Source organism: Tachyglossus aculeatus, chromosome 23 (genome assembly GCF_015852505.1).
Source record: "Tachyglossus aculeatus isolate mTacAcu1 chromosome 23, mTacAcu1.pri, whole genome shotgun sequence".
NCBI lineage: Eukaryota > Metazoa > Chordata > Mammalia > Monotremata > Tachyglossidae > Tachyglossus > Tachyglossus aculeatus.
Genome location: NC_052088.1, coordinates 27,404,583 through 27,431,443, shown reverse-complemented (window position 1 = coordinate 27,431,443; position 26,861 = coordinate 27,404,583). Strand labels below are relative to the sequence as shown.

General features: G+C 38.1%; 1 protein-coding gene across 5 annotated transcripts in view; it reads left to right on the top strand.

Annotated features, from left to right (window-relative positions):
- Positions 1-26,861, top strand: part of MCTP1 (multiple C2 and transmembrane domain containing 1) — a 369,964-nt gene that overhangs the window by 191,682 nt on the left and 151,421 nt on the right. For 4 of the 5 annotated variants that reach the window (XM_038765896.1, XM_038765897.1, XM_038765899.1 and 1 more), the window contains 6 exons: positions 1,567-1,660; positions 19,308-19,410; positions 21,239-21,341; positions 21,674-21,775; positions 22,152-22,226; positions 24,185-24,304. In XM_038765896.1, the coding sequence (XP_038621824.1) occupies positions 1,567-1,660; positions 19,308-19,410; positions 21,239-21,341; positions 21,674-21,775; positions 22,152-22,226; positions 24,185-24,304 (597 nt within the window). The remainder of the gene's footprint in view (positions 1-1,566; positions 1,661-19,307; positions 19,411-21,238; positions 21,342-21,673; positions 21,776-22,151; positions 22,227-24,184; positions 24,305-26,861) is intronic. The other variant, XM_038765898.1, reaches the window with a different exon arrangement.

The following is a 26,861-nucleotide window of genomic DNA, read 5'->3' as shown; positions in this document are numbered from 1 at the left end:
CTGCTTGTGGAATTAATCTATCAGGTTGAAATCATGTTCAGTGAGTCTCCTGGAAATGATTTAACAGAAATCTTCTTGTAAATCTATTTCCCCACCTCTAGTCCCATTAGGATTTGTCTCTTACTTGGGGCATGTGTGCCAGATCACATACTAAGTTTCCACAACCTGAACACTATTGTAATACATATAACCCTATTCCAATAAAACTCTGAATTATGATACTGATCTCTATAACATCACCTCCGCAACCATCCTATTGAAAGCAGGTAGAAGGATGATTTTCTGTATTTTCAATGAACCCTGTAAAAGTGTGTCATTTAAACAGATTTCTGCTGATAAACAAATGTTAATAATGATTAAAAATTGATCCTTGTGATAAGCTTTCCAAAAAAGAGGGTAAGGCTGAGATTACATAGAAGTCTGCATTTCCTCATCTCAGTTTGCCAAGGTCAGAGCTTCTCTGTAAACAATGGATAGTCAGACGGGACTCTTAAAGTTAATATCATTGTGTCCTTTGGCTGTCAGGTTTGTCACATTATTAATAAAAAGATGGGAATGATCTTTTCACTCACATTTGAATAGATAACTTTATTATGCAAAAGTGTATTACTTTCCAAGTCCATGAAACACTTTTAATGTTTGATAGAAGTATCTTTGATTTATAGATTGGCGATGTTTGGCCCTTCAGAGGAAATATGCTATGTAAATTCAGTAAATCAATAACTATAAATGCCTCTTATTCTTGAAGAATGGGTGAACATAAATTATATTTCTTAGACATTGAACAGGGGTCTCAAAGTCTTAAAGTACTGCATTTTGTTTTTTAAAGCATGATTAAAGATCAGGAACAGTCTGGAAGGTCCTGGAGTGACACTGGCATGAACATTATCTGCAATTTCATACTTTCAATGCTGAACTAGCAAACCAGATCCATTTCAGGGATTCACAGTTACTCCCAAATTATTTTTTGAATAGAGTGTATTTTTTTGAATGGAAATCTTCCAATTTATTTGGGATCAAGAACTGCATTTCTCACAATCTGTGTAATATATGCTATTCCAGGGTTTTGGATAAAATGTGAACAGCTTAAAAGCAATTTAGTTCAATAGTAAGTGCTATTTTCATTAAACCTACATAGGTGAGGGGAAAAATTTTTTTTTTAATTGTTTTTCCATAAAACTGGCATCTCCAAAAATGGTTAATGCCAGTGGTGGTCATTCTCTTTCGAAATGATAGGAACTTGAAAGTTTCCAATCTCCATTACTTTAAAGTCTTCTTTAGGAAATGAAATAGGATGAAAACTATGAAATACAGTTTCTGAATGCCTGCCAAATAGCTATTATTTCTATGTATAAATACCTCAGATTTTTTATTCTTCAAAAATTCATTCTGTGTGTGTTTTGAGCAGTGGGCAGGTGGCGGGGAAATATCACAGTGATTGTTGGTAACATGAATTTCCCTTCACACTGTCCAGATAGAAATCCGGTGTGGAATGTTATTTAAAGCTAATAGACATTTCTTCCTGGCTTTTCAAAAATGAAACACAAAACCTTATTTCTCTTTCAGAGTCCAATGCGAATGTTTCACAACCTGAAAGACGTGGGATTTCTCCAGGTGAAGGTCATCAGAGCAGAAGGGCTGATGGCAGCCGATGTCACAGGCAAGGAATTATATGATTCTGGTCACGTCACACTCTGTGAAAAGGCCTTGCTTTAGGGCAGTTTTCAAAGATGTGTTCTGTTGCATCACATACTGAAGTTACAAAGCTGCAAAGGTCAAAAGGCACCTCAAAATGGGACAGAACTTTATTGAAGATAGGTAATGACCTGAAATTGTTTGTTTGTATTTTTTGGGTTCCCCAAAATGTTTTTGTTTATTCTAAAGCAAGACAAGGGTCATCAGATTGAAGGCCTCAGTTGGTCACTACAGGAAAAGAGAATTTTTCCCGAGTTCCTTGAGTTTATGGTGCTCATTGTGTGGCTCTGAAATCTCTCAGCGGGCACTCATGATGACTCTAAAACTCCCCAGCTTGGGCTTCTGGAACCTGGGCTGCTTATTATGTGGCCCCTCTAGGCCTACTTCAATATGATTTAAACCCCAGAGTGCTTGGACACCAGACTTGAGTCACCCAAAAGCCACCTGGCTGAGTGTCCTTACCTGATGGAGGGTCAGTTTAGCAAGAGTTTGACCAGGGCAAGGCTGTGTTAGGTAACGGTGGGGTGAGTAGTCCTGGGAACATTATTTCTCCTAAGGCCCCGACTGAGAGGTGAGTGACTATGTTTAAGAAATGGAACTATCTGCTACGTCATAAAATGCCTTAGACCAGACCATTAATTTTCAGAGTTCTATAATTGAAACTCAACAGCTCCTGCAGGGCAAAGCTGGATTCTCTGTCGGTGGGTACATTGGCCCTAGGAATTGACTTGTTTGCCCCCTCTGTGGCTCTACCCTGAGGCCTCAGAATGCACCTCGTCTCTGGGGTCCAGGCCCAGAGGATCCTGTATCCTGACGTGCACTTTACCGGGGATAGAATAACCAATTTCCCGATATTAATCTCTATACTCTCTTGCACTTTATTCCTGCATTACTTTCTACTTTGCACTCTGGTTCTGTACCTCCCATAGAAATGTCATAGGCTAATGGCTCACCCCACTCCTTGATCAACTTTAAGGACGTGGATTGCTTCTTCTAAGCCTGTTGTACTCTCTCAAGCGCCTTGGACAGTGGTTAACAATAACAGTGGTTTTGGAAATCTTTGTCCTAGTTCACAGGAAAACATGAACGCCCCTAAATGTGTTCTGCACAGAGTAAGCACTCAGTTCCATTGATTGATTTAAGGATTGCAGTAAGCAGAATTGAATTGACTAATGGTTTGATTGTAGGCATTAAATCCTAGGTTTGTAAAAACCCGTGGAGATTTGGCATTTGTTCACATATTTAAACTGTTCTGATAAGATAAGCAAGAGAATCTTGAAGAAAATTTATTGGAACAGAGACACCTTCTCCTAGAGGCCACTGAGGTCATTCCAGAAGTTTTATTTGCTATTTTCTTTTTACTCTATTGGACACTAAATATCTAGATTCAGAACAGATTAGTGAGGTGCATAAGTGTTTGATGTTAACACAAAGCTGCTATTAAAATTTTCCTTAAATTTTTATCAAATTAAATGTAAAAGAAAAAAGATTATATAAATTGGAATTTACAGTTATTACAAATGAAGTTACCAAGTGACTCAAACAATAACAGTGGTTTTGGAAATCTTTGTCCTAGTTCACAGGAAAACATGAACTCCCCTAAATGTGTTCTGGTTGGGGTTCTAATAATTACCAACGTAAATGTAAAATGATTAATTTGTTGTCTTTTGTGCTCTTTAAAAAAATCATTTCCTGGATAATTTCCAACAAATTGCTCTGGGCACAATTGTTTTTCTCCTAGATGTGAGACTCAGATACCTGCACAGGTTGAAAGCAACAACATGAGATTGTCTATTCCAAGACAAGCTGTCATTGTTATAATTTCATGAATATATAAATTATATTAACTTATTTGACTTACGTAGAGTAGGGATCTTTTGATTTAAATATATATATATATAATTTGAAGAAAAATAATTTTACTTTTGAGTAAAAATCATAGTTGAATTTTTACAGTTAGAATACAAATATTTGGGAATTTATTTTAGTTTATCTTTTGAATTGCAAATGACATCTGAAGAAGTGTATCTTTAGAAATATAAGTCCTCCTTTAAAGAGTTGGTAAATGGCTAGTTGACCATTATGTATCACAACTGTCTGTTGGCATCCCAACTAAGTGCTGAGGTAATCTTTTTTTTATGGTATTTGTTAAGCAATTTTTATGTGCCAGTTACCGTACTAAGCACTGGGGTAGATACAAGCTAATCAGATTGGACACAGTCTCTGTCGCACATTTTATAGATGAGGTAACTGAGGCACAGATAAGTGAAGTGACTTGCCCAGGGTCACACAGCAGATAAGCGGTGTAGTCTGGATTAGAACCTATGTCCTTATGAGTCCCAGGCACGTTCTCTATCCACTAATCAAAACTGCTTCCCAATCTCGCTCAGTTTAGGCTACCGGAGTTCAGATTCATTCCAAAATTTAATCAGAACCAAATCTCGAGTTTGGGTAGGATAATGAATGACTCATAGAATTGACCAGGAGAGACTGTTCTCCAAACTAAAGCCAGACTCTTTCCATGGTGGGAGGAAGAAAACTCTTCCAGAAGGAACCACCCACCCCCAAAAATATTAATTTAAGAAAATGGAAGGGCATTGCAAATATTGCAAAAAACTGAACAAAATTATAAAAAAAATTAAAAAGAGGAAACTGTTCTAGTTTATCATCACTCGAAGTTTGGATGTGGAGATTAAGCTATTATATGGGACAAAAGGATAATTCAGAGTTTGACTTTGATCAGTTTGGGTTGTTCCATTTCTTCAAATTGCACAAATAAAGGGACATGTCATTCAGAAATGCCCAGGTTTGCCACAAAGCTGAAGACCAAAGTCCAGTTGCTGATGGGTCCTTTAAAAGGATCCTCATGCCTCTCTCCACCCTAAATACGGTTTTTGAAACTTGCATATCCCACAACTGTCTCCATAATGCCTATACCTGTGTGCATCCCAATGAAGAATAAAACAGTGTTGACCATTGAAGGACCAACATGTTAAAGGGAGTTAAGTGCAGTACAGGGAAACTTTGGCATCCTTTCATTCAAATTGCAATGCCACCTAGAACAAGGGTTAGAGAAATGGCTTTTGAAAATGGTACTCCCAAATTCAAGTTTTCACAAGCTTCATCCTGCTTGTTTCAGAATTGCAAACAGCCTTACAGACGAAGCTGCTGGTTCCAGTATTATTTTTTGATTTTAGAAAAGGAATATTTTATCACTTTCTGGCAAGCTGACCCACCAAAATGAAAATGGAAACTCTACCTGGAAGAACATAGTCATTACCAGGTCACCTGCATCACATTCACAGTATTTTTTTTCTCCTAGAATGCTTTCAGCCTAAATATGAACAAGATTTCTAAACTTGTATATTAAAGAACATTTCAGTGAAAGGTGTTGTGATCTTGGCCAGAATTGCTCCATTTCCTTTATGTTCGTGACATTTAAAAAAATATAAAGTAACAAGTCAAAATTCACCAGTTTAAGCTGAATATTTTTAGATCGTATTCCATCATTAAGCCTGAGCACAGAGGGAAAAGATTTCTGTAATCTTTCAAGTAGTCATCAATCTTACTGCAGTTACAAAGAAATTTTTTCCTTTCAAAATGTAAAATTTTTCCTTTGTTACCCCACATTCATTGAGAAACATTGTGATACTGTATTAGCTCTGTGTGAATAAAGAGCAATTGAGACTCCCTTTGAATGAGTGAGTATAAAGCACAAATTACTTTTTAATGAAACCCTCAATTCTTTCCCCTTCCACAAAAAGCCTACAGCCTTGTTCAGCTGAATACTACTACAGTAGGTCACTTCAGTTAAACCCCTAATAAACTGTTGATGGTTGAGGGTAGTTTTTTCTTCCATCTCAATAGTCCAGTGTTGGACAGTGCACTTCAAATCATTAAGGTTAATACAGATTTTTTTTTAAAAGAGATTAACTGTGGTGGCTACAACTCCCACACATATGCTTGTATTGAACAAGGCACAAGAGTGGATTGAAGTCTCAAAGCGTGGACTGTCTTTCACTGCCTAAGAAAGTGGGCACTCAGTTTTAAAAAGCAGAATAGCGTTAGCATTTCCTTTAAGTCAAGATGGACTGAGAAAAACTGTAATGTGTAATTCTTTTACCTTTCCAGAGAGCAGGTGAAATTTTCCATGCATCAGACCACACCACAGGTATAGTTGCCAACTCAATTGAGTAACTCAACCACTGGGTCCTAATACACATTTTTTTGAACTGAATTTTGAAAGTTTATCCACAAATTAAGTTAGGGTAATAAAAATGAACATTTTAAAGAAGCTGGTTGTTGCACTTTGCCCTCCTGATTATTTGGGGGTTTTTTTTGTATTAGGATATTTCAACCTCAGCTGAAAAAGTTGAGGTTATCCCTTGCTCCAGAGTAATTTAATGTTAGGTGACTAATTCTGTCCATCGCCGAACAAAAAGAAAAGATTTTATGTTCCTCCACCCCTTAGCTCGATTTCCCCCGGGGGTGGTGAAGCCTCCGCTGGAAGAAAGCAGAGACTCTCCAGGGAGGCTGGCCTCACTGTTTCAGACGCTGTGTCCTGGGAGAAATGAGTGAAATCTGCTTAAATATCTATTTTTCCACTGCTCTGAAAGGTTCCATAGCACACACAACTCCTCCAGCCCAAACCAAGGAATCTCTCAAATTTATGACTGTCGTTCATAAAGCATCGAAGGAAATCGTGTACAATGAATTCAGAAACCGTTGCTGAAATGATCTTTTGAAATCAGCATTATTTAAAAAATAAGTCTATGGTAAAATGCGTGTAATTCACCAACTCCACAGTCTGTAAACCTAGTAGCTAATAAGAGCGATGTTTACAGTCCCTTCATTAGCATAGACTTTCCCATGCTCTCCTTTAGGAAAATCTGTCTTCATTGTTGGAAAATATTTAAGTACCAAAACAGCAGAAAAAGACATGCAGCCGTTTTTTTCCTTTTTCCAGCTTCTGTGAGAGTCTTATTATCTTAAGAAATAACAGTTAGCAGCTCAGATTCATTAGCAGAGCTAAATTTAAGCTCCATTTGACAGCCTGCCTGGAAAACATTTTGTTTTGCTGTCTGTGGGCTTTAATTAAGATGTGTTCAATTCCAGTCCGCTTTCCCTCCCCTTCCCTCTTCCCCCACCCTTCTCCACCACAAATTCCCCCTTCCCCTACTTGCTGTGTCACAGACCGGCGATCAGACACTTTCAGATGGTCCTGCCCATGACTTTGACCTTCTGCGCAGTCCAGCGTTCCCTGGGGAACCGTTCAGCTCATGAGGTCTGATTTCACACTTCCAGGATGCCTCGGCTCTCTTAACAATGACAGGGAGACAAAGCCCTTTAGAGCAGGCCGCATGGGGACTTGTTTAAATTGGAAACTAGAGAGGAGTCAAGGAACAAGGTTATGGGCTACAGAATTGTGCGTTTAATAAAGAGCTCACAGCTCTGGTTCAGCTCAAAGAGGGCTACCTCTCTACAATTAATTGAGCCATTTATCTGCTGCATCTTAGGCCTTTACTTTCTCACAGAATTATGTGATAAATATCAGCTAAGAAGCAAATGAGATGCATGAAATGAATTTTTAACACTTTGATTACTGTGCCTCCAGTCTTCATTAACAGTAAATTTATTTGTATTTCGGACCTCATTATCAGAGCGCTGTCTACGTTTTATAGGTTGGCTGAGATTTCCGGCTTTGGACTTGTCATAGATGTGTATTTTCTATTGAGATTTACACAGGTTGGATTTATTATTCCTGGTATTTTCAGCAATGAAACAAAATGCAGCAGGAGAGAAAGGGCAATTGCTACTCTGAAACTTTTATACGTGATTGAGAAATACCAAGGGCACATTGGTAGACAAAATTCAATTGGGCTATGACATGTAAAATGCTTCTTAGAGTTGCTTGCCAAAATGAATGAATGTCATTAGTTCTGTTCTTAAACTGCAGCAGTTTGGAGTCTACCTGGTTATGAATTGAAATTTCACCCTCCCCATTGGGTCTCTTTGAGTAGTCAGCAGGCTTCCCTGTAGTAGTCATAAGCCTCTAGTTTTTATTTACTTGGCTAGATTCAAAAGGACAGTAGGATGTATGTAGGATGTATTTCCTTTCATGGTTATATAATTGCCAGTACAGTCGGTGAAGTAACGTGGAGAGCTTTTGATTATTTTCAGGGGAAATAATGCTGGCAAGAGTCAGCAAAAATGTGGTGTTTTCTACATGTGAGGTTGCTTTGGAGTAACCCTAAAGACTGCAAAGCTCTATGCAGTAATCTTTTTTCCAAATCCAAGCATCCTTCTCACCCTCCCAAATCCATTTTAACTTAAGCTATTCTCAGCTCAATTTACCCCGAAAAATCAAGACTAATTAGATCCTTTGAACCCTGTGCAATTTCAACTCAATCTCAATGTCTGCTAAACATAGGACCATGATAACTGGCAGTATCTGAGGCTTTCAATTCACTTATGAATAATAATTCTACATGTAACCTACTGAAAACAAAATTGGATGAGTCACCCTAGAGAAGGTGGCTTTTTTTAAAGTTCCTACTATTCCTCACCTGTCCATGCAGCCAAAGTCCCCTCCATAACAAAATAAAATGGGAATTGCTCTCACTCAATTTGTTCATTTACAAGCTGGAGCCAGATTAATCACAGGCATGCAGAGTTCAGGAAAAAAATTGTGATGGTCATGCAGTCCACTTGGCTGTGGATTTATGGATTTTGGGTTCGGGTCACCTATCTTGAGTCCCTGTGCGACTTTGCTGTATTCTGTTTCACATCCCCTACTGCCACTTCCCTAAAGCAAGTTGTTCTGTTACCCACTCAGAGGTAGGACCACTAAAGAAAAACAGCACTGTGGCCTAGTGGAAAGAGCATGGGCCTGAGAGACAGAGGACCTGGGTTCTAATCCCAGCTCTGCCACTTGTCTGCTGTGTGACCTTGGATAAATCACTCAACTTCTTCATGCCTCCATTTCCTCATGTGTAAAATGGGTGTTAAACACCTCTTCTCTCTCCACTTTAGGCTGTGAGCCACATGTGGGACAGTGGCTGTGTCTGATCTGATTGTATTATATCTGCCCCAGCTCCTAGTACAATGTTCCTTAGTCTTTTTCACAGGCTTCTGCTCTTCCTCCCATCCTTTAACAGTGGGAGTCCCTCAAGATTCAGTTTTAGGTCACCTTCTATGCTTCATCTACACCCACTCATTTGGAGAACTCATTTGCTCCCATGACTTCAACTATCATCTCTACCTAGAGGATTCCAAAATCTCCCTCTCCAGCCCTGACCTCTCCTTCTCTGCAGTCTCTTATTTCCTGTTGCCTTCAGGACACTTCCACTTGGAAGTCCCACCAACTCCTCAAATGTAAGATGTCCAAAGCAGAACTCGTCATCTTTCCACCCAAGTCCCGTTCTCCCCGTGACTTTCATGTCGCTGTAAATACCACCACCATCCGCCCTAGCTCAAAAGCCCATAACTGGACTCTGCCACTTGTTCGATGTGAACCATTGTAAAGTTGCTTCTCTGGTTCTCTTTCCTCACCTATAAAATGGGGATTCAATACCCATTCTCCCCTCTATTTAAATTGTGATCCCCATGTGCGACAGAAACTATCTGACCTGATTATCTTATGCCTGCATCAGTGCTTAGTACAATCTGTGGCATATAGTAAACCTTGAAAAGATAGTACAATGATTATTTTAACCTTGAATCATCAATCCCATTCAGGCCCCATACTCAGTCTGTCACCAAATCCTGCTGATTCTAACTAAACAACATGGCTAAATTATTCCCTTTGCTCTCTCTCCCAGCTGTTTTTACACTGATCCAACCACTTATATCCCACTTGGACAAATGAATCAGCCTCTTGGCTGACCTCCCTTCTTCCTTTCTCTCCCCACTCTAATCTTCACTTCCCTCTGCTGCTCAGATTATTTTTCTAAAAAGAAAGTTCAATTCCCATCTCCCCACTCCTTACAAACCCCTTCTGGTTGTCCTTCAACCTCGACATCAAACAGAAAGCCCTTAACATTTTCATTAAAGCACTCAGTCAGCTCGCCCACTTCTAGTGCTATCACTGATTTTCTACAACAACCCAGCCCACAAGTTTCACTCTTTCATTACCACCCTACTTACTATACCTTGAATCTCATCTATCTTGCTGCCAACTCCTTGTCCAGTTTCCCCCTCCAGCCTGGAACTCCTTCCCCTTCCATATATGATGGACCACCAGTCTCCCCACCTTCAAAATCTTATTAAAATCACATTTTCTCTGAGGCCTTCTCCAAGCCCTCATTTTCCTCACTCCCTCTTTCTTCTGCATCATCTCTGCACTTGAATCTGTACTCTTAAAGCACTTGATATTTGCCCCATGGCACTTATGCACATATCCATAATTTTTTTAATGGCTGTGTCCCCCTCTAGACTTTAGCTTCTGGTGGGCAGGGATCACGTCTACCGACTGTTCTACTCACCTAGTTGCTTAGAAAGTGGTTTAACAAATACTGATTGGTTAGCCGATAGTAAATACTTAACACATGCAGTTAATTAATGCTGGACTTGCTGAAGGGACTCCAGAGCAATGGTCTGGAATTTGAAATTGGTGAAAGCAGTGGATCAGGACTGATGATGGGTGAGGTAACTTGGATATCAGTGCGCATGACACAGACCTTGGGAACAAACAGACGGATGAAAGCAACGGCTGACCTGATAGTTGCCGCAGGGTGGATTGGACCTTCAAACAGAATTCTAGACGAGGTGGACCATTTATGTAGCCCACTATGCTGTGACTCATACTTTCTTATGTCAAATTGTTGGCACGAATGGAGATAACTAAATCTGGTAGTGTCTGATGCTGTGATACTGTAAACCAGAGAGGAACAGGTGTACCTATTTGAGGAGACTATTTTAGTAGTAAAATGAATATTCTTCAAGATATGAAACGCTGAAGAAATGCCATAGGACATGAAACCAGCATGTACAGTATTTTCAAAATACAGTTTCCTGAGTCCTAAATATGATTTCCTAAACTTCCTAGTTTCCTAAATGCGATTGAATGAATGAGTCAAAGCAGTTTGAGCTAGACCATTAAAGAATATCATTTATCAGTATGCTGCCTATGAATTGCACTGTGGTGACAGCTAAAAATGCAGTCCAACAGATGTGTAATGTACCAGATGGAAGAGAAATGCAAACAGCAATGCCGGGACCTTTCTGTTTTTATCTGTAGAACTTATAAATATATCTGATGACATTATATCTAAGCACGGGCACTAGTCTCCTAATTAGGCTGCCTGAAGGTGTTCAAACTTCACATCCAAATGTCTAAAGGCCATTCATGTCCATGGTGAAGGTGCATATTTCACCCTTCCCCCATTACCATTGGCATTAAAACTGGGCTAACCCAATTTATGCCACTGTGTATGAGGATGCAGCAATGGGCCATGAACCCAGATCAGAATACACTTCCGATCCATTGGGAAACACTTCCAACTCACCGGGAGACAAACATCATTGTCCCCTTTTGAGTCCGTCATCCAGGAAGTCCTCTACACTGATGACTGTGCTCTCAGGACTCACACACACAAGGCGTGTACATGATGGTGTCCTGCTTCAGAGTCAGAATATAGCTATGGACTGATGTAGTCCCAAAGGCATGTAAGGATTTCTTAGGAAAACTACATGGGCCAAAAATCAGTAGTGATAGCACAGAATTTAATTTTGTTCCTAAATTCTACCTAGATAGTACACTATGCAGTGATGCATGGATAAACAGAAAAAAGTAGGCACTCGATAAATATCACTGAATGATGAAGATAGCTGGGGGCCACAGAAATGGGGATAGTGCTGCACAGTAGCAGCATAGCTGCCTCCTCAGGAAATGAACCACTGCAACCAAGCAGGGGTCACCCCATCCTGAACAATTTCAAAAGCATTCCTTGCTCCAATATACTCAGTAGTGTTTGAGTTATCTAAAAGAAAGCCAACCAAAAAGTCACACAGTGAAGTGATTGTTTGATTCTAACCATGCTAAAAAATATGAGTAACTGAAGTGGTTATAAATCATCTTCAGCCTCAACTAACTGAATAAATAATGGATCTTATCGTGTTTTGTTCCATACCTTAACTGAACGGTCATATCTTGGATAGGCCCTTATAGGAACATGTTTGCTAATTCTGTTGTACTTATCCCAGAGCTTAATACAGTGTTCTGCAAATAGTAAGCGCTCAATAATTATATGATTGATAGGCAATCCACTTACCAGACCTCCCCACCATCCCAAGAGTAGATAGTGCAAGCTTCCTGCGTAGCTAGAAAGGGATAGGTAGATGGTACTAGATAGAGGGAAAGAGGGGTGGTAGGAAAGTACGACTACCCTAGTACTGGTGGATTTCTGGCCACAGTGGACACCCCCCCCCCCCCCCCCCGATGGTTTGTTAGTCAATCAATGCTCTTTATTGAGCATTTACTATGTGCAGATCACTGTACTAGACACTTGGAGAAAGTACAATAAAAAGGAGTTGGTAGACATGTTTCCTGCCCAAAAGGAGCTTACAGTCTAGAGGGGAAGACCGACTATAAAATAAACCATGGCTGTGTGCATAAGTGCTGTGTACCTGATTGTGGGGTGAATATCTGTTGCATACAGGTTACAGGTAAGACTTCAAAGGCAATATGCCTGAACAAATGCCCAGTTTCTCAAGTGATCAGTGACATTTATTGAGTGCTTACTGTTTGTAGAACACTGTATTAAGCACTTAGAAGATTACAATGCAATAGTTAGTAGTCAACCACCCTTGCCCACAAGGGAGATTTACTGTTTGGGAGGGGAAACAAACATTTAAATAAATTACCCATAGGGGAAATGGCCAAGTAGAAGGCTATGTACCTGTCCAAATTCAAGTGTATAGGTGAACTGCAGGAAGGAAGGTGAATAGGGGAACTGAGAGCTCAGTCAGGGAAGGCCTCTTGGTGGAGAGATGATTTTAGAAGGGTTCTGAAAGTGAGGAGACTCCTAGGCCATGCTAGCACTATGTGAATTTTAAAATCAATCAATCATCAATCGTATTTATTGAGCGCTTACTGTGTGCAGAACACTGTACTAAGCACTTGGGAAGTACAAGTTGGCAACATATAGAGACCGTCCCTACCCAACAGTGGGCTCACAGTCTAAAAGGGGGAGACAGAGAACAAAACCAAACCTACTAATTAAATAGAATAGATATGTACAAGTAAAATAAAATAAAAAATAAAAGTTCGTGTGGTTGTTATGAACATTCTGTGACACTGGAGCGTTTAGCCATACTCTTAATGAAGCCACTGCCTTAGGTCATAGAAACGTGAGAGTTCCAGGTATTCCTCTAATCTTCCTCTATACCACTTAAGAGTGGGCATTCGTGTTTTTAATAAAAACCGCCAACTTCACAAATTCCTCTAATTGGACTCCTTCCCAGCAACCTCTAGCAAGTTCACCAGGATGGTCTGGATGGAGGGAGTGACTCTCTCAACCTGAGAGATAGCAATTGGATACAGAGAAAGTGTGGGAAAGTTCACCCTGACTATACCAAGTTTGTACCTGTTTCTAAGACTCACAGACAACCCCTGTTTGTGCAAGTGGTTGGCCTGAGCGTCAAAATCATTTAAAGATGCTGAGAGGTATTCTTGCCCACAGAATAGATGATTTAATCCTGTTCCAGCGAGGTGAGCTTTGTCCGGGATCACTTTGCAGCTGATAAGTTGCACCTCGCTACATGCGATGTGCTATAAGATGTGAAAAACAATAACCACCCTTTTGTTGCCATGTCTGTGAAAACATAGAAAGCATTCAAAGTTATGGAAAGCAATTCATACTCTTGGGGGGCTTTTCTATTTTCTGTCTACCTTGCACAAAATTAAACTCTTTGGTTTAATTTTGTCAGTTGCCACAATGTAAAATAGCTGAACTTCATTCATTTTTTTTTTTCATTTTAATCAAAGTGGCCATCTGTCCCTTCTCCAATCTGGAATTTCTAACCATAAACGATAACAATGTTGTTGTAAAGAGAAAGCTATTGTGGCCCATCAGAACAAAAAGCAACGTATGTTGGAATCATTTCAGTCAACATCTTATCGTTGGAGCGAGGGCTTCAATCCAGCTGATCTGAATCGGAGCATTTTCCACATCTGATTGGAAGAATTTAATTAACCTCCATTTATTGCTAGATTCCCATGGGAGCTGATATTAGCATCTGGCACTAACTGTGACATAAGGTCTTCCCCCTCCTAGTGTGGAATAATAATAATAATAATAATAATTGTGGTGATTGTTTAGTGCTTACTATGTGCTAACTGAACCAAGCAGTGGGGTAAATACAATATTCGTTGTTCCACGTGGGGCTCACAGGCTGCGAGGGGGAGGGAAAAAGATATCTCCATTTATGCATATAAAGAAATTGAGGCAGAGAGAAGTTATGTGACTTGCCTAAAGTCACACCTCAGGCAAGTGGCAAAGCTAGGATTTGAACCCTGGTCTCCAGCTGTCTAGGCCTGGGATCTTTCCTCTAGGTCATGCAACTTCTCAGAATAAAGCCATTATTCTGAATTGATGGCTGTCATTTTTCTAAGCTGAAATTTTTGGTTAGTTCTAAGATTTTTTATTTTTTTTAGTTCAGTGTTGCCACTCAGTATCATTTTTAAAGTGAGTAGCAAGCAGAAGCAAAAAAACACCTACCTAATAGGGAAAGGCAGTTTGCAGTACATCTCCATCCCAAATATGACTTATTTTAACAAGCCCTTGCAAATAATGACAGATTTGGAGAAAAAAATTGTAAGGCTTCCCACAAGCATTAGAGGTATTCAACAGAAATAGTATTCTTCCTTATATAGGTAACTGCAAATTAGGAGGATTATTTAGAGTATCTTAACTTAATGAAGAAAGCGTTGTTGTTTTTTTCTAGAAAATAGGCAATGCTACTCATATCTAATGGAAGCAGCATGGTTTAGTGGTTAGAGCATGGGCTTGGGAGTCAGAGGGCCCTGGGTTCTAATCCTGGCTCTGCCATTTTTCTGTTGTGTGGCCTTAGGCAAGTCACTTAACTTCTCTATGCCTGTTACCTCATTTGTAAAATGGGGATTAAAACTTGAGCCCCATGTGGGAGACTGTGTCCCACCTGATTAGCTTGTATATGCCCAAGCACTTAGTGCTTGAAACATAGTAAGTGCTTAACAAATACTATTATTATTATTATTATTATAACACAGTCGACAGTGCCAGGGTTCTTTTAAAGTGGGACGTGGGTTTTTTATGCCCTTACTATGTGCCAGGCACTGTACTGAGTAATGGGTTAGACTCCAATTTATTAGGTTGGACACGGTCCATGTCTCACATGGGTTTCACGGTTTTAATTCCCATTTTACAGATGAGGAAACTGAGGCACTCAGAAGTGAAGTGACTTGCCCAGAGAAGTTGAGGCAGAGCTGGAATTAGAACCCAGTTCCTCCTGACTCCCATCTTGTGTTCCATCCACTAGGCAGTGCCGCTTCTCCAGTGACAGGGTGAGGAAGATTGGGTGGTTAGGGTGAATTATTTTCATTTCTAGTATGCCACAATCAACCACAACCACTTAGTGGTTCCACTATCCCATACGCTGCCACTTTGCCTCTTCCCTTGCCAAGAAGACAACAATGCAAATAATTCAGGGACTAAAGGTGAATTTTTTTAAAAAAGTAGCTTTTGAGCCCATAATGGACGGAATATACAGAAAATAGCTGAGAAAATTCCAGGCAGAAACTCTCAATGGACAATGCAGACTATCAAAAAGTAGAGTATGAAAAGGGTGGAGAAAAGGAATAATTAAGATGATAATTGATAGGACCATCAGTAGATTTCTCCAACATTGTTTTCGTATAAATGCAGATAAACAAGGCAGTAACAAGTTTAGTGGCTGATAAGATGGTCATTTAAAGCACCCTTTAACAAATTAGGTTGAAAATATTAGAGGTGAACAGTTATTTAAAATAAGGAATGATGACTGGTTTTAATATTTGACATGCTTTTTCATATTGTTAAAATTAAATTTGCGATTTCATTCTCCATGCATAAGGAACTTGTTATACTGATTCTTGGTTATACTGTTGCTAGAAAGCAGGGATCAGCAATCTGCGGGTGAGAATACTTCAATCAATGTATTACAAACTTACTTTATGGAGGGCCCTATATTAATAACTTGGGAGAGTACAAGAGAGTTAGTAGAGTGACTTCTGCCCCAAAGTAGCTTCCAATCTGGTGGGGAAATGGCTAGACACCAAAAAAAGTTCACGGTAGGGAGAAGTACCAGTTTAAAGACATGTATATAACTGGGACCGGGGCGAGGGGTGGGAGTGGAAAGATTCATTCATTCAATCATTTATTAAGCGCTTAATGTGTGCAGAGCACTGTGTTAAGTTGCAGTATAACAATAAACAGTGACATTCACTGCCCACAACGCGATCACAGTCTAGATGATGAATATTCAGGAACTAAGGATTGAGAAGTCAAGTGCATAGATGATACAGAAGTGGTGAAGTGGCTGTAGGGGGAAAAATATGGTGGGGAGATGAGAGATTAATCAAAAAAGATCTAAAGAAGATATGATTTTGTTAGGGCTTTGAAGATGGAGAGAACAGTATGAAGAGGGAGAGAGTTGTTAATTTAGAAGATGCACTCAGACGTTCCTTTGGATGGTGGTTGTATCATTCTCCTTTTGGGGAAACATTTTAAGACTCTTCCAGATGCTTATGGAGCATTTATTGGTAGATGTAGGCAAAGATAAGGGGAAAATGATTGGCTTCATGCCAACTATTGGTCACACTTAAGCCAATACTTTGCACAGTTTTGCTGCCTGAACTAGTCTGTTTTGTGTACAAAATAAGAATAAGAAATATTTTCTGTATCCCAAACTACATTGCTGCACCTTTCCTCTTTTGATGTGTAAATCATGCGTATGTAGAAAGGCTCAGTAACTCTTACAAATCATTAAATAACAAATTGACAACTCTATGGTGTGTCCAGTGACGATGTATGGACCTGAAAGCTGGACAGTAAAAAAAAAAAAAAAACCAAAAAAAAAAAACCAGGATAGAAAGAACATTGTTTCTTTTGTAATGTGGTGTTGGAGAAGGCTTTTGCAAATATCATGGAACTGCCAAAAAATCAAACAAATGGATTTTGGAGCAAATTATACCAAAGTGGTCTTTGTTAGGCCAAATGACTCGACTTAGATTAGCATACTTTGGACACATAATCAGGAGGATTAATTATCTGGAGAAGACACTAATGCTAGGAACAGTCCAGGGAAAGCGCGGAAGAGTCAGAACAGCAGCTAGATGGATAGAGACCATAACAACTATAACGGAAGAACCATTAGATAGGTTGTGGATTATGGCAGAGGACAGGACGTCTGGAGAAAGTATATTCATGGTGTCGATATGAGTAGGAAATGACTCGATGGCACTTAATAATAATAATAAACAGGCAGAGGAAGAAAGGGTAAACTTTAGACTGTGAGCCCACTGTTGGGTAGGGACTGTCTCTATGTGATGCCAATTTGTACTTCCCAAGCGCTTAGTACAGTGCTCTGCACATAGTAAGCGCTCAATAAATACGATTGATTGATTGATTGATTTAAAGGACCAAATCATTCTAAAGTCAGACAGTATTAATGGGACAGATGCCAGTTGTGCACTACATTGCTAATGATCCTGAATAAAATAAATGTTTCTCATGCACCTAAGATATGTTTCCAAAGGAAAGGTATACCATCAATGGATAGTAATCTTAGCAAGTTTAAGAATAGGATTATATAGCCTTCAGAAAAAGTCCCTAGAGCTACTGTAGGTGGGAGGAAAATTAATAGATTGCAGTTTGAAAAATTATGACTAGATTCAAAACAATTTGGTTTACTGTTTAAGGGAATGGCTTAAGCTCCTCCATTTGATTTCCTTTTCCACTAAAGGACTTCATCCTCCATGTAGCGTCTAGTGTGTCCAACCCAATTTTCTTGCACCCACCTCCTGCTTAGGACACTGCCTGGCGCATAGAAAGTACTTAAGAAATACCACAGTTATTCTTCTTATTATTAGTGGATTCTGGATTCTCCAATAGCTTGCCTGTAGATACAAAGTTCACAGATACAATTTTCATTTGTAATATGATGTCCTTAATTTTTTCTGAGATGTGTGGCGTAGAGATAGGAAGAGAGTACTGACTTGGCAATTTAGAAGAGATAGGTCTAAGTAATTTAAACTTCTCTGTGACTCAGTTTCTTCATCTGTAAAATGGGGATTCAATGCCTGTACTCCGTCTCCCTTAGACTGTGGGCCGGGCCCGTGTCCCACCTGCAATAAACTCTGTTGTCTCCAGAGCTAGGTTTGGTCCTTGGAGCCAAATAAGCACTTAACAAAGTCCACAACATTATGATTATTATTATTATTATTGCTGTATCTGCTAAGGAATAAAAGCAAAGCTGCAGAGATCAAAGGGGTTTTTTTTTGAGGATAGAATATGGAAGGTTAATATCATTAATGACTTCCATAGTTTATCAGCCATTAGTAGATAATGAATTTGCTTTTATTACAATTTAATTGAAAAGCTTCAGTGATATTTAAGCTTGTTCAGAAATGTAAACCAGAGTGACTCAATTCATAACACATTTAAAACAATTATTCTTTATCATTAAAGTTAATAATATGCACATTAACCTTTGATGTAGTCTAAATCAATATTGTAGTTTAGAAGCTATGACCTCTGGACATCTTTGTCTAAATATTGATTCGATTGTCATTTGTATAAGGTATCAAACAAATTACGTGCTGAACTAATATCATTAATGCCATCCCACAGAGCCACAAAATTTATGGCTTCTTATAAGGCATGACATTGCTACAGAAATATTGAAAGCATCAGGAAATGATGCTGAGAGTGAAAGATTTGACTCTAACAGAGCCATTACAGACAGCCTATAACTTCCAATAATTTGTTCTTAAAGAATAACACACTAACAACTAACCTACTGGTTAGAAACAAATGTTCCAATTCAAAGGGAGGAGGCTTCTTTATCAAAGAGGGTGTACTTTCTCTTGTGCGATGTCATAAGATAAAGGAATAGCTAGCAGGATAACCCTACCAGACTGCCCTTTTAGTGGGGAACAATAAACTTTAGTAATTCCTGATTCATTTTGCTAACTAATCAGAGGAGTTGAAAAATGTGTGCAACAGAATAAGGGGCTATAGTTTTAAAATGGTCTTTATAGAAACAATAAATGAAAATGGATTTAGTGAGGAACACTGCATTTCATTTTTTCTCATAATTGACAGCTATATTATTATTTTTGTGAGAAAACAATGTAAATTGAAATGCCAAATATATAATTTCCTCTCTGTTACTGCTCATAGTTCCTAAATTCCCTATGAACCAGAATGATTGTTACCATCATCCAATTACAGCTAACTTCATTGTGTTCAAAAGATAGCCAACTTGACTCTTGGGTCTCAGCAAACTCCCTTCTTTTCAGAAAACAGAAGACTCCCTGACGTGTGAGTTTGGGCTGCTATTAATGCATTTTTCTCTGAAATCTCTCCTTGTAGGTAAAAGTGATCCATTTTGTGTGGTTGAACTGAACAATGACAGACTACTAACCCACACAGTCTACAAAAACCTCAATCCTGAATGGAACAAAGTTTTCACATTGTAAGTTCCAGAACTCAAAATTAGTTCACTAATATATTTGAAGGGAATTTTAAGGGGGCTTAGTTTTTCAGCTGAAAAGTTTACATTTTATCTGGTGACATTATTCAACGCAGTAGGTCTTCCAGTGAGCCAGTTGGGCACGTTTCAAGTGTGGTGACCATTGTTATGATGAGCACTGATCTTAAACCAACCATGTCGAGGGGAAGAGTTTCATAATTTAGTTTTTGAAGATATTTAGAATAAGATGTACAGAACTGACAAATTGTCTCAACTGGGGTGCTATTTTATATTTTAAAAATTCTCCCCAATTTCACTGATAGCAAAGAGAAGTAAATTCTACTTTTTCAGTTGTCTGCGTGTCATGTCTGCTGTGTGACCTTGGGCAAGTCACTTAACTTCTCTGTGCCTCAGTTCCCTCATCTGTAAAATGGGAATTTAAACTGTGAGCCCCATGTGGACAACCTGATTACCTTGTATCTACCCCAGTGCTTGGCGCATAGTAAGCACTTAACAAATAGCATTATTATTATTATTATCATCATTCAGTTGTTGAAATCTGCAAGAATCCATTCATAAATTCAGCAGATATATTTAGCTTTAGCTTGTTTCATTTTAGCATACTGATATTAAGTATTATTTTTTTTTATCCGGGGGCACCGTCTGAGTTCATTTTCCTTATGTTCTTGAAGTTCTGAAATAGTTCAGTTATGTACAAGGCACAGTGGCTATGCTATTAGATCTCTCAAACACCATTTTCAGTTCTGAGACCTCAGTTATGAACTCTAAAGAAAAATCCCCAAACATATCCCTTCTCATGAGTTTTCTGACAGTTTTAAATTGTGTTGTTTAAAAATTACAAATTCTTCATTAATTTTTTTTGATTATCTGCTCTGAGAGGCAGCAAGTTATAAACCACAGTTATCTCACTGTCTTTAAGGAATTCCACGTTTTTTATAAATGACAAAAGACTGGTCAGCCAAGTAAAAGGCAAACTCATAAGCTAGCTGTGCCCATTGCTTTTAGGCACTTGGGCAATTGAATGATTGGATTGATTATTATCAAAACTAATGATTCTCATGTGTTGTTTTCAGTCTATATTCTCAGATTTTTCCACCGTAATTCTTGTTTTCTTGGAAATGAATTTGATCACAGAATAAACTATTGGGGTTTTGATAAATTTTTTTTTTTTGAAAATAGTGAGCCCAACACAACCTCTGACAAGTGTGTGTCTTCTGTGGAAATCAAGAAGCTGTGCTTAATTTCTCAGTCCCAATGTAGTCTAATAACTGTAAGATAGTTCTGTTTGAATACACACACACACACACACACACACACACACGTGTAGACACATTTTCACATATATGTGTATATATGTAGTTGTCATTACGTTGATTAGTGCTCTGACAGAAACAATTCTGAAATGAAAGGGTTGGTTATGGTTTATACTAATAACAAAACTAATTATAATTAGACTTTTAAAAGTTACCTAGCCTGTTTTGGTCATCATTTCAAAGTTGAAGAGGGAAACAGATTTATGATGGCTTTAAAAACTGGTGGATTTTAATAATGGCTCAGTCAGTGAATGGGCCAAGTGGATGATTTCTTAATGCGAAAGGGACCATCAGTGCAGTGTGAGAAAAGACAGTTTTCATCCCAAGTTGCATTCTGGGAAATTCCAACTGATGCTTCGTTTTCAGTGTGTATACAGCTGTTTCTGTAATCATATACAAAGTGCTAAGGGGCTCCCTAACTTTGCAAATACTTTTTTTTGTCCTTATTAACTTCTGAACTGGGGAGATTTAATCTGTGTACTTCTCTTCCTATATAGCAATATTAAAGATATCCACTCAGTTCTGGAAGTGACAGTTTATGATGAAGATCGAGATCGAAGCGCCGACTTCCTAGGCAAAGTCGCCATACCGCTACTGTCTGTAAGTTTCATTCACCTGACATAACAGAATTGTGTTTCCTTTGCTTTAGGAAAAAAAAAAAACCCCAGCCCCTATGTCTGTCATTTCTCAACCGAGGTCTGTAATAAAAACACTAAAAATTTTTAGCATACTCAATTCACGGCCATGTTGAATCCCATGATAGTTAATTTTTCCTGACAGACTTGGTCCTGGTAATGAACAGGTACTTGTCAGAATTGCCACAGTTGTTTTGGGTTCTCTGTCAGTTTCAGCAGCTGGGGGTCAGAGGTCACCGAGGGAGTGTATTCAGTGGAGACCGAGAGACAGACGGCTGTCATGTCCTTTTCCCGCAGATTCAAAATGGTGAACAGAAAGCCTACGTCTTGAAAAACAAGCAGCTGACAGGGCCAACAAAGGGGGTCATCTATCTTGAAATAGATGTGATTTTTAATGCTGTAAGTCTTAACTTTGGCTTTTTTGTACTGCTAAAGAGTTCAGTTTCATGAAAGCTTTTGTTCCTGATTTGTAGAGAATTTCTGTCATTCCTCATTTTCTCAAAACCTTGATGTATATAGTGAAGAATACTCTTCTGCCACTGCATGGCACACCCACTCTCTCTGTTACTATGCTGTTGCTGCTTCTGCCGCTTGCTCCCGCTGCTGCTGATGTAAGAAATAGACGAACGGGCATGTGTAACTTTATACATTTATATTTTATGAGCCTTGCAGCCATGACTTTGAAACTTGATAAAGGATTGCAAATTGCTGAATGTCTAACTAGTAAACATGATTAACGTCAAAATCCATAACAGACACATATTTTGCTGCATAGGTGAAAGCCAGCATACGAACATTAATACCCAAAGAACAGAAGTACATTGAAGAGGAAAACAGACTTTCTAAACAGGTAAAAATCCAAAAGTAAAAGTAAAAAAAAAAAAGTACTCTCAGAGTGGCTCTGCAAATGATCTAAATTACTGTCTCAAGTCAACTTGAAATGGAGAATATTATATTTAGATCAATTATTTATGATTGTTCTTTAATTCTTCAGAAGAACAGTAGCCAAAACCAAACTGAAAATGTGGGGAATGTGTGCACACATGAATGTTGAGTTTGTTAGTGTGTATGTGTGTGTGTGTTTGTGGATTGTTGATTCAAAGTGTAAAAGAATGATAATTTAGACATCAACCTTAGTTTGATGTTCTTGAAATGTGCAAATGTGGGGGCCACAACTAAGATCAAATGTTTGTTCAGACATGTTAGGTACGATGCAGGTGAATGTAAAATGAGCCAGGAAGGAAGTTTTTGCCTTCAACCTTGATAAGTGAAGACTCCATCTTTTGGGGAGAAAGAAAATATCCTCTTTCCTTTTAATCAGAAAAATTGTACTAGAGGTGAATCTTGAGCTACAGCAAGCAGATTTACAATATTGATATTTTCTCACAGGATAGAAAAAAAATCATCCCTTTTAAATTAAATGTTAAAAATAAAATTATGATTCCAAAGTAAAAGTGCAGGGTATACATTTTTTAAAATTGTTGCCACGTAACAGTGCCAGGATAAAATATACCGGAAAAGCTTAATTTTTGCCATAGGTATCTTTCTATGTTTTAGTTATGCTAGGCATATTTTTAAAACTTTTGGGTAGCTATATGGCTTTTAGAAGAATGGATTCTGAAGCATTTTATTTTCAAGATTTCAAATGAAGTGAGAATTAATGGTTTACCATTATCGGCATACTCTTTGGTATAAAAATGCCTTGTGAATTTCCATTATATTTCAATGAAGACATAAAAGAAACTGTTTATCCACTCTTATAAGAATATTTTTCAGAGATCTAAGATTACTACAATAAACAAGGAAGCCTTTGATTCAATATTTGTGGGTTTTTTTCCATTTTCATTATAAGGAAGTTATCTTTACTGCTTGCATATAGCTAGGGCAGTAATTTTTACGCAGATAGTTGAAAAGTTTAGAAGTGCCAGGTGGCATTAGTTTATATGTTGAATTTTTAAAAAACTTTAAAAAACATGCATGTTGAGAAATATGCCTAAATTAATGATATATATTATTGAAAATCTGTTTTCTAATGATTTGGCAGGCTGTGCTTTTTGCAATTGTAATTAATGTCTTAATAGTAATGCTGAAATATAAATTAAATGATTTGTTCCCCCTGTGCAGTTGTTTTATTCAGGCAATTAAATTGTACTCTAATTCTGAACCTATGGCCTAGTATTGAGAAAATAACTGAAGTGTTTTTGGGGTAAACTTACAGTGATTTGTAGAGCTTTAGTGGACTAAAGGGAAAAGTATTGAAGGGGAAAAGAAAACCAGATAGGAAAAAAAATCATTGCTTTGCTATACATTTTTGCAAGATTTTGAATAGTCCTTAAATTGAAATCTCAAAGCAAGGAGCTTCACATCAAAGCCCCTTAAAGTGCAGACATTTTATACTCAGACTCTTCCCCAAATGAAGGCAAATAATATTCATTTTTGAACAGAGCATAATCTGCAGTGCGTAAATACAAAAAAAATGCTCCAAAAATGTAGTAAAGAATATTTAATTTTTTTTAGAGTGAAATAACTTTGAATTTGGATCACACATTTATTTAAAAGTATATCTATTTACAGTTAGAATTTAGAGCAACAGGTGGTAAAATCTATCTGTTCTGTAAATCTTCTATTTCTTCTTTCATCTCCTCCTCTCCTCTCTCACACCCCTAATTTTCTTGTAAACTGAATCAAAGGACATAATCTTGCAACACCACCCCCATTAAATAAGAATGGGTTTGAAGAACATGTAGTATTCCTTGTGGTTTGAAATCTTATTGAATTTGATATTTTTATTTTCCATCTTGCCCAAAGCTGCTGCTAAGAAACTTTATCCGCACGAAACGTTGCGTCATGGTCCTCGTCAACGCCGCCTACTACGTTAACAGTTGCTTTGATTGGGATTCACCTCCAAGGAGTCTTGCTGCTTTTGTGGTAGGGTTCTCGGATTCTTCTTTATAACGTTATTTATTACATTCAAAAATTAGAGCCACGTGTTTCTGTGGCTCTATTTAAAGTTGTGTTCATGTTGCAGGATAGAACTTCAATTTTTGCATCTGTGTGAGGGATTGCTGTGGGCCAGAATTTGATGGCTTAGACAAGGTGAAATAGTCACTTTATCAGGTTCTAAGAATTCAGACAAATTTCAGTTTTCCAAATGCCCCACACTGAAGGAAAACAGTGTGCATTTTTTTTAAATTCTAACTTGTAGAAACACATAGAGGTCCCTGGTATTGAAAACTAATAATAGTAGTAATAATTACGGTATTTGTTAAGCCCTTACTATGTGCGCTGTTTCTGAGTGCTGGGATAGATACAAGGTAATCAGGTTGTCCCATGGCTCACAGTCTTAATCCTCATTTTTTAGATGAGGTAACTGGGGCCCAGAAAAGTTAAGTGACTTGCCTGAGGTCACACAGCAGACAAATGGTGTATCTGAGATTAGTACCCATGCCCTCTGATTCCTAAGCCCAAGTTTTTAACCACTAGGCCATGCATAGCTTGATTGTGACTTTCCGTGATTTGGTTTTTAAATGAATAAAAAGCCACTGAAAGTGGTTCTATTCTCGTGGATTTTAATATGTGACTCAATAGATTGATGTGACCAATTAAAAGAGATTTCATTATTTCTGAAGTGTGTGTGTATATATAAGGCTTTTAAAAACGAAAACCAGAGGTGTGATCAGAGTGACTCCTTATCAGTGGTCATTTTATACTCTGCTACCTTAATTATTTAAAATAAGAAAATTAGGCAGGAAGAAATTTACATTAAATTACATTTCAGTGATGAGCCAAGAGTTAGTCCATTTCTTAACGTGGACTCTTGGGCTATTTGTTTAATTGGTGACATAAGCTGAGGACAGTTTGAAATTTAAATTTCTTTCTTCCAGTTGAAATCCAAATCTCCCTTTATTTTGTACATTGCAATTAAAGGGATAGCATTTGCCAATCTCTCACTTCTCCGGAAGGAACTGATTCGAATAGTGATCATGGTTCAGAATTGTGGGTGCGCGTCTTTTAAAGTGCTTTGAAGCCTCCTGTCCTCCTGGTCTGTGTATGGAAACCCCATTAGTGAATGCTCCTGGAACAAAGGGAGTGATTGCTGCAGTTTTCATAGGCATCCCAGAAAGTAAGGCTGTTCTCTTCCTATATACGTTTGGCTTTCACGTGGAAGAGTCGCTGCTATTAGCATTAAGATTTTGTGACAATTCTGCATGAAATGAAGCGATTTTAATAATCCTTTGACACAGCAAAAATATTAAGGTATTCTACTAGAGATTTTTTATTACAGCTTCTATTTGGGGAAAATGAAATATTAGCTGAGATTTTTTTCTTCCCCCTTGCAGACTGGAACCCCTAACCTTAGAAACAGATGTTGAGCTTCTAAAACATAGTGTTTCATCATTTTAATATTCAGGTGGGGCTGTAGTACTTATGAAGCCCTGAAACACAGGAACAATGATGCAGCAGCACGTAGCGGCCATTTTTGAGTCGCTTCTGTCTCTAGAAGTTCCCTCATGTACAATGAATTCAAAATGGAAGCCAGATTTCAAAGGATCCATTCATTCAATCATTTATTGAGCACTTGCTGTGTGCAAAGCACTGTACTAATCACTCGGACGAGTGCAATGTAACAAGAAGCAGACACATTCCCCGCCCACAACGAGCTCACATTCCTGGTACTTGCTAAAATTTCCCCCTTTCCTCCTTTCAGACTGTGTTGTAAAATGATGCTAAAGTTAATTGTTGTTTTGCAAGTAAGCCAAATGGTGCTTTGGATAGATCTTTAACATAAACCTGTTTAAATATGGATTCTCCATAGTAACAAGTCTTCTTGGTGTGTTTCTGTTCTTGAGGCTCTATTGCTCAGCTTTTTAAAGTAATGTTTGGTTGAAATATGGCCCAGAAGCCATTATTTGGTTTTTTGAACATGAAATAAATGAAGCATCTCAAACTCCAGTTAAGAAGGGCCTTTTTTAGGCTTTATTTGAAAAATCTATGTTGCTTTTCATCAATGAAGTAAGGGAATAGTGCTCAATAATTGTTTGCATACATTGCTTCTGTTAACTTGAGTAATCTTACAGTTCCATTTTAATACTAGTGTCAATTGGACCAGTTTTATGCAAATAAAGCTGGTTCAAAGACCCTCTGAATTTGTATTGTAACAATAACACAGTTTATGTCAAAGCATGAGTTTACCCTTTCTCCCACACCCGTAGGTGATATTTTTGGATGATCAGTAGGGACAAGAAAAATAAAATCATACAAAGTGGAACTATTTCTTTTAGTGCCCTGAATTAAAGGGAAAAAAACAAAAAATGATGTTATAATTGCCGTACTGTCTTTAATACTCTCTGTTTCTAGATATAGTGGAAATTATAGTAAATTAAATCTGCAGGAGCTTTGCTGTGGAAATTAAAACAAAGAATCAATTGCTGTGACTCTTCTTGCTTTGTGCATTATAAATCAGACCTTGAGTTTATAACAGATA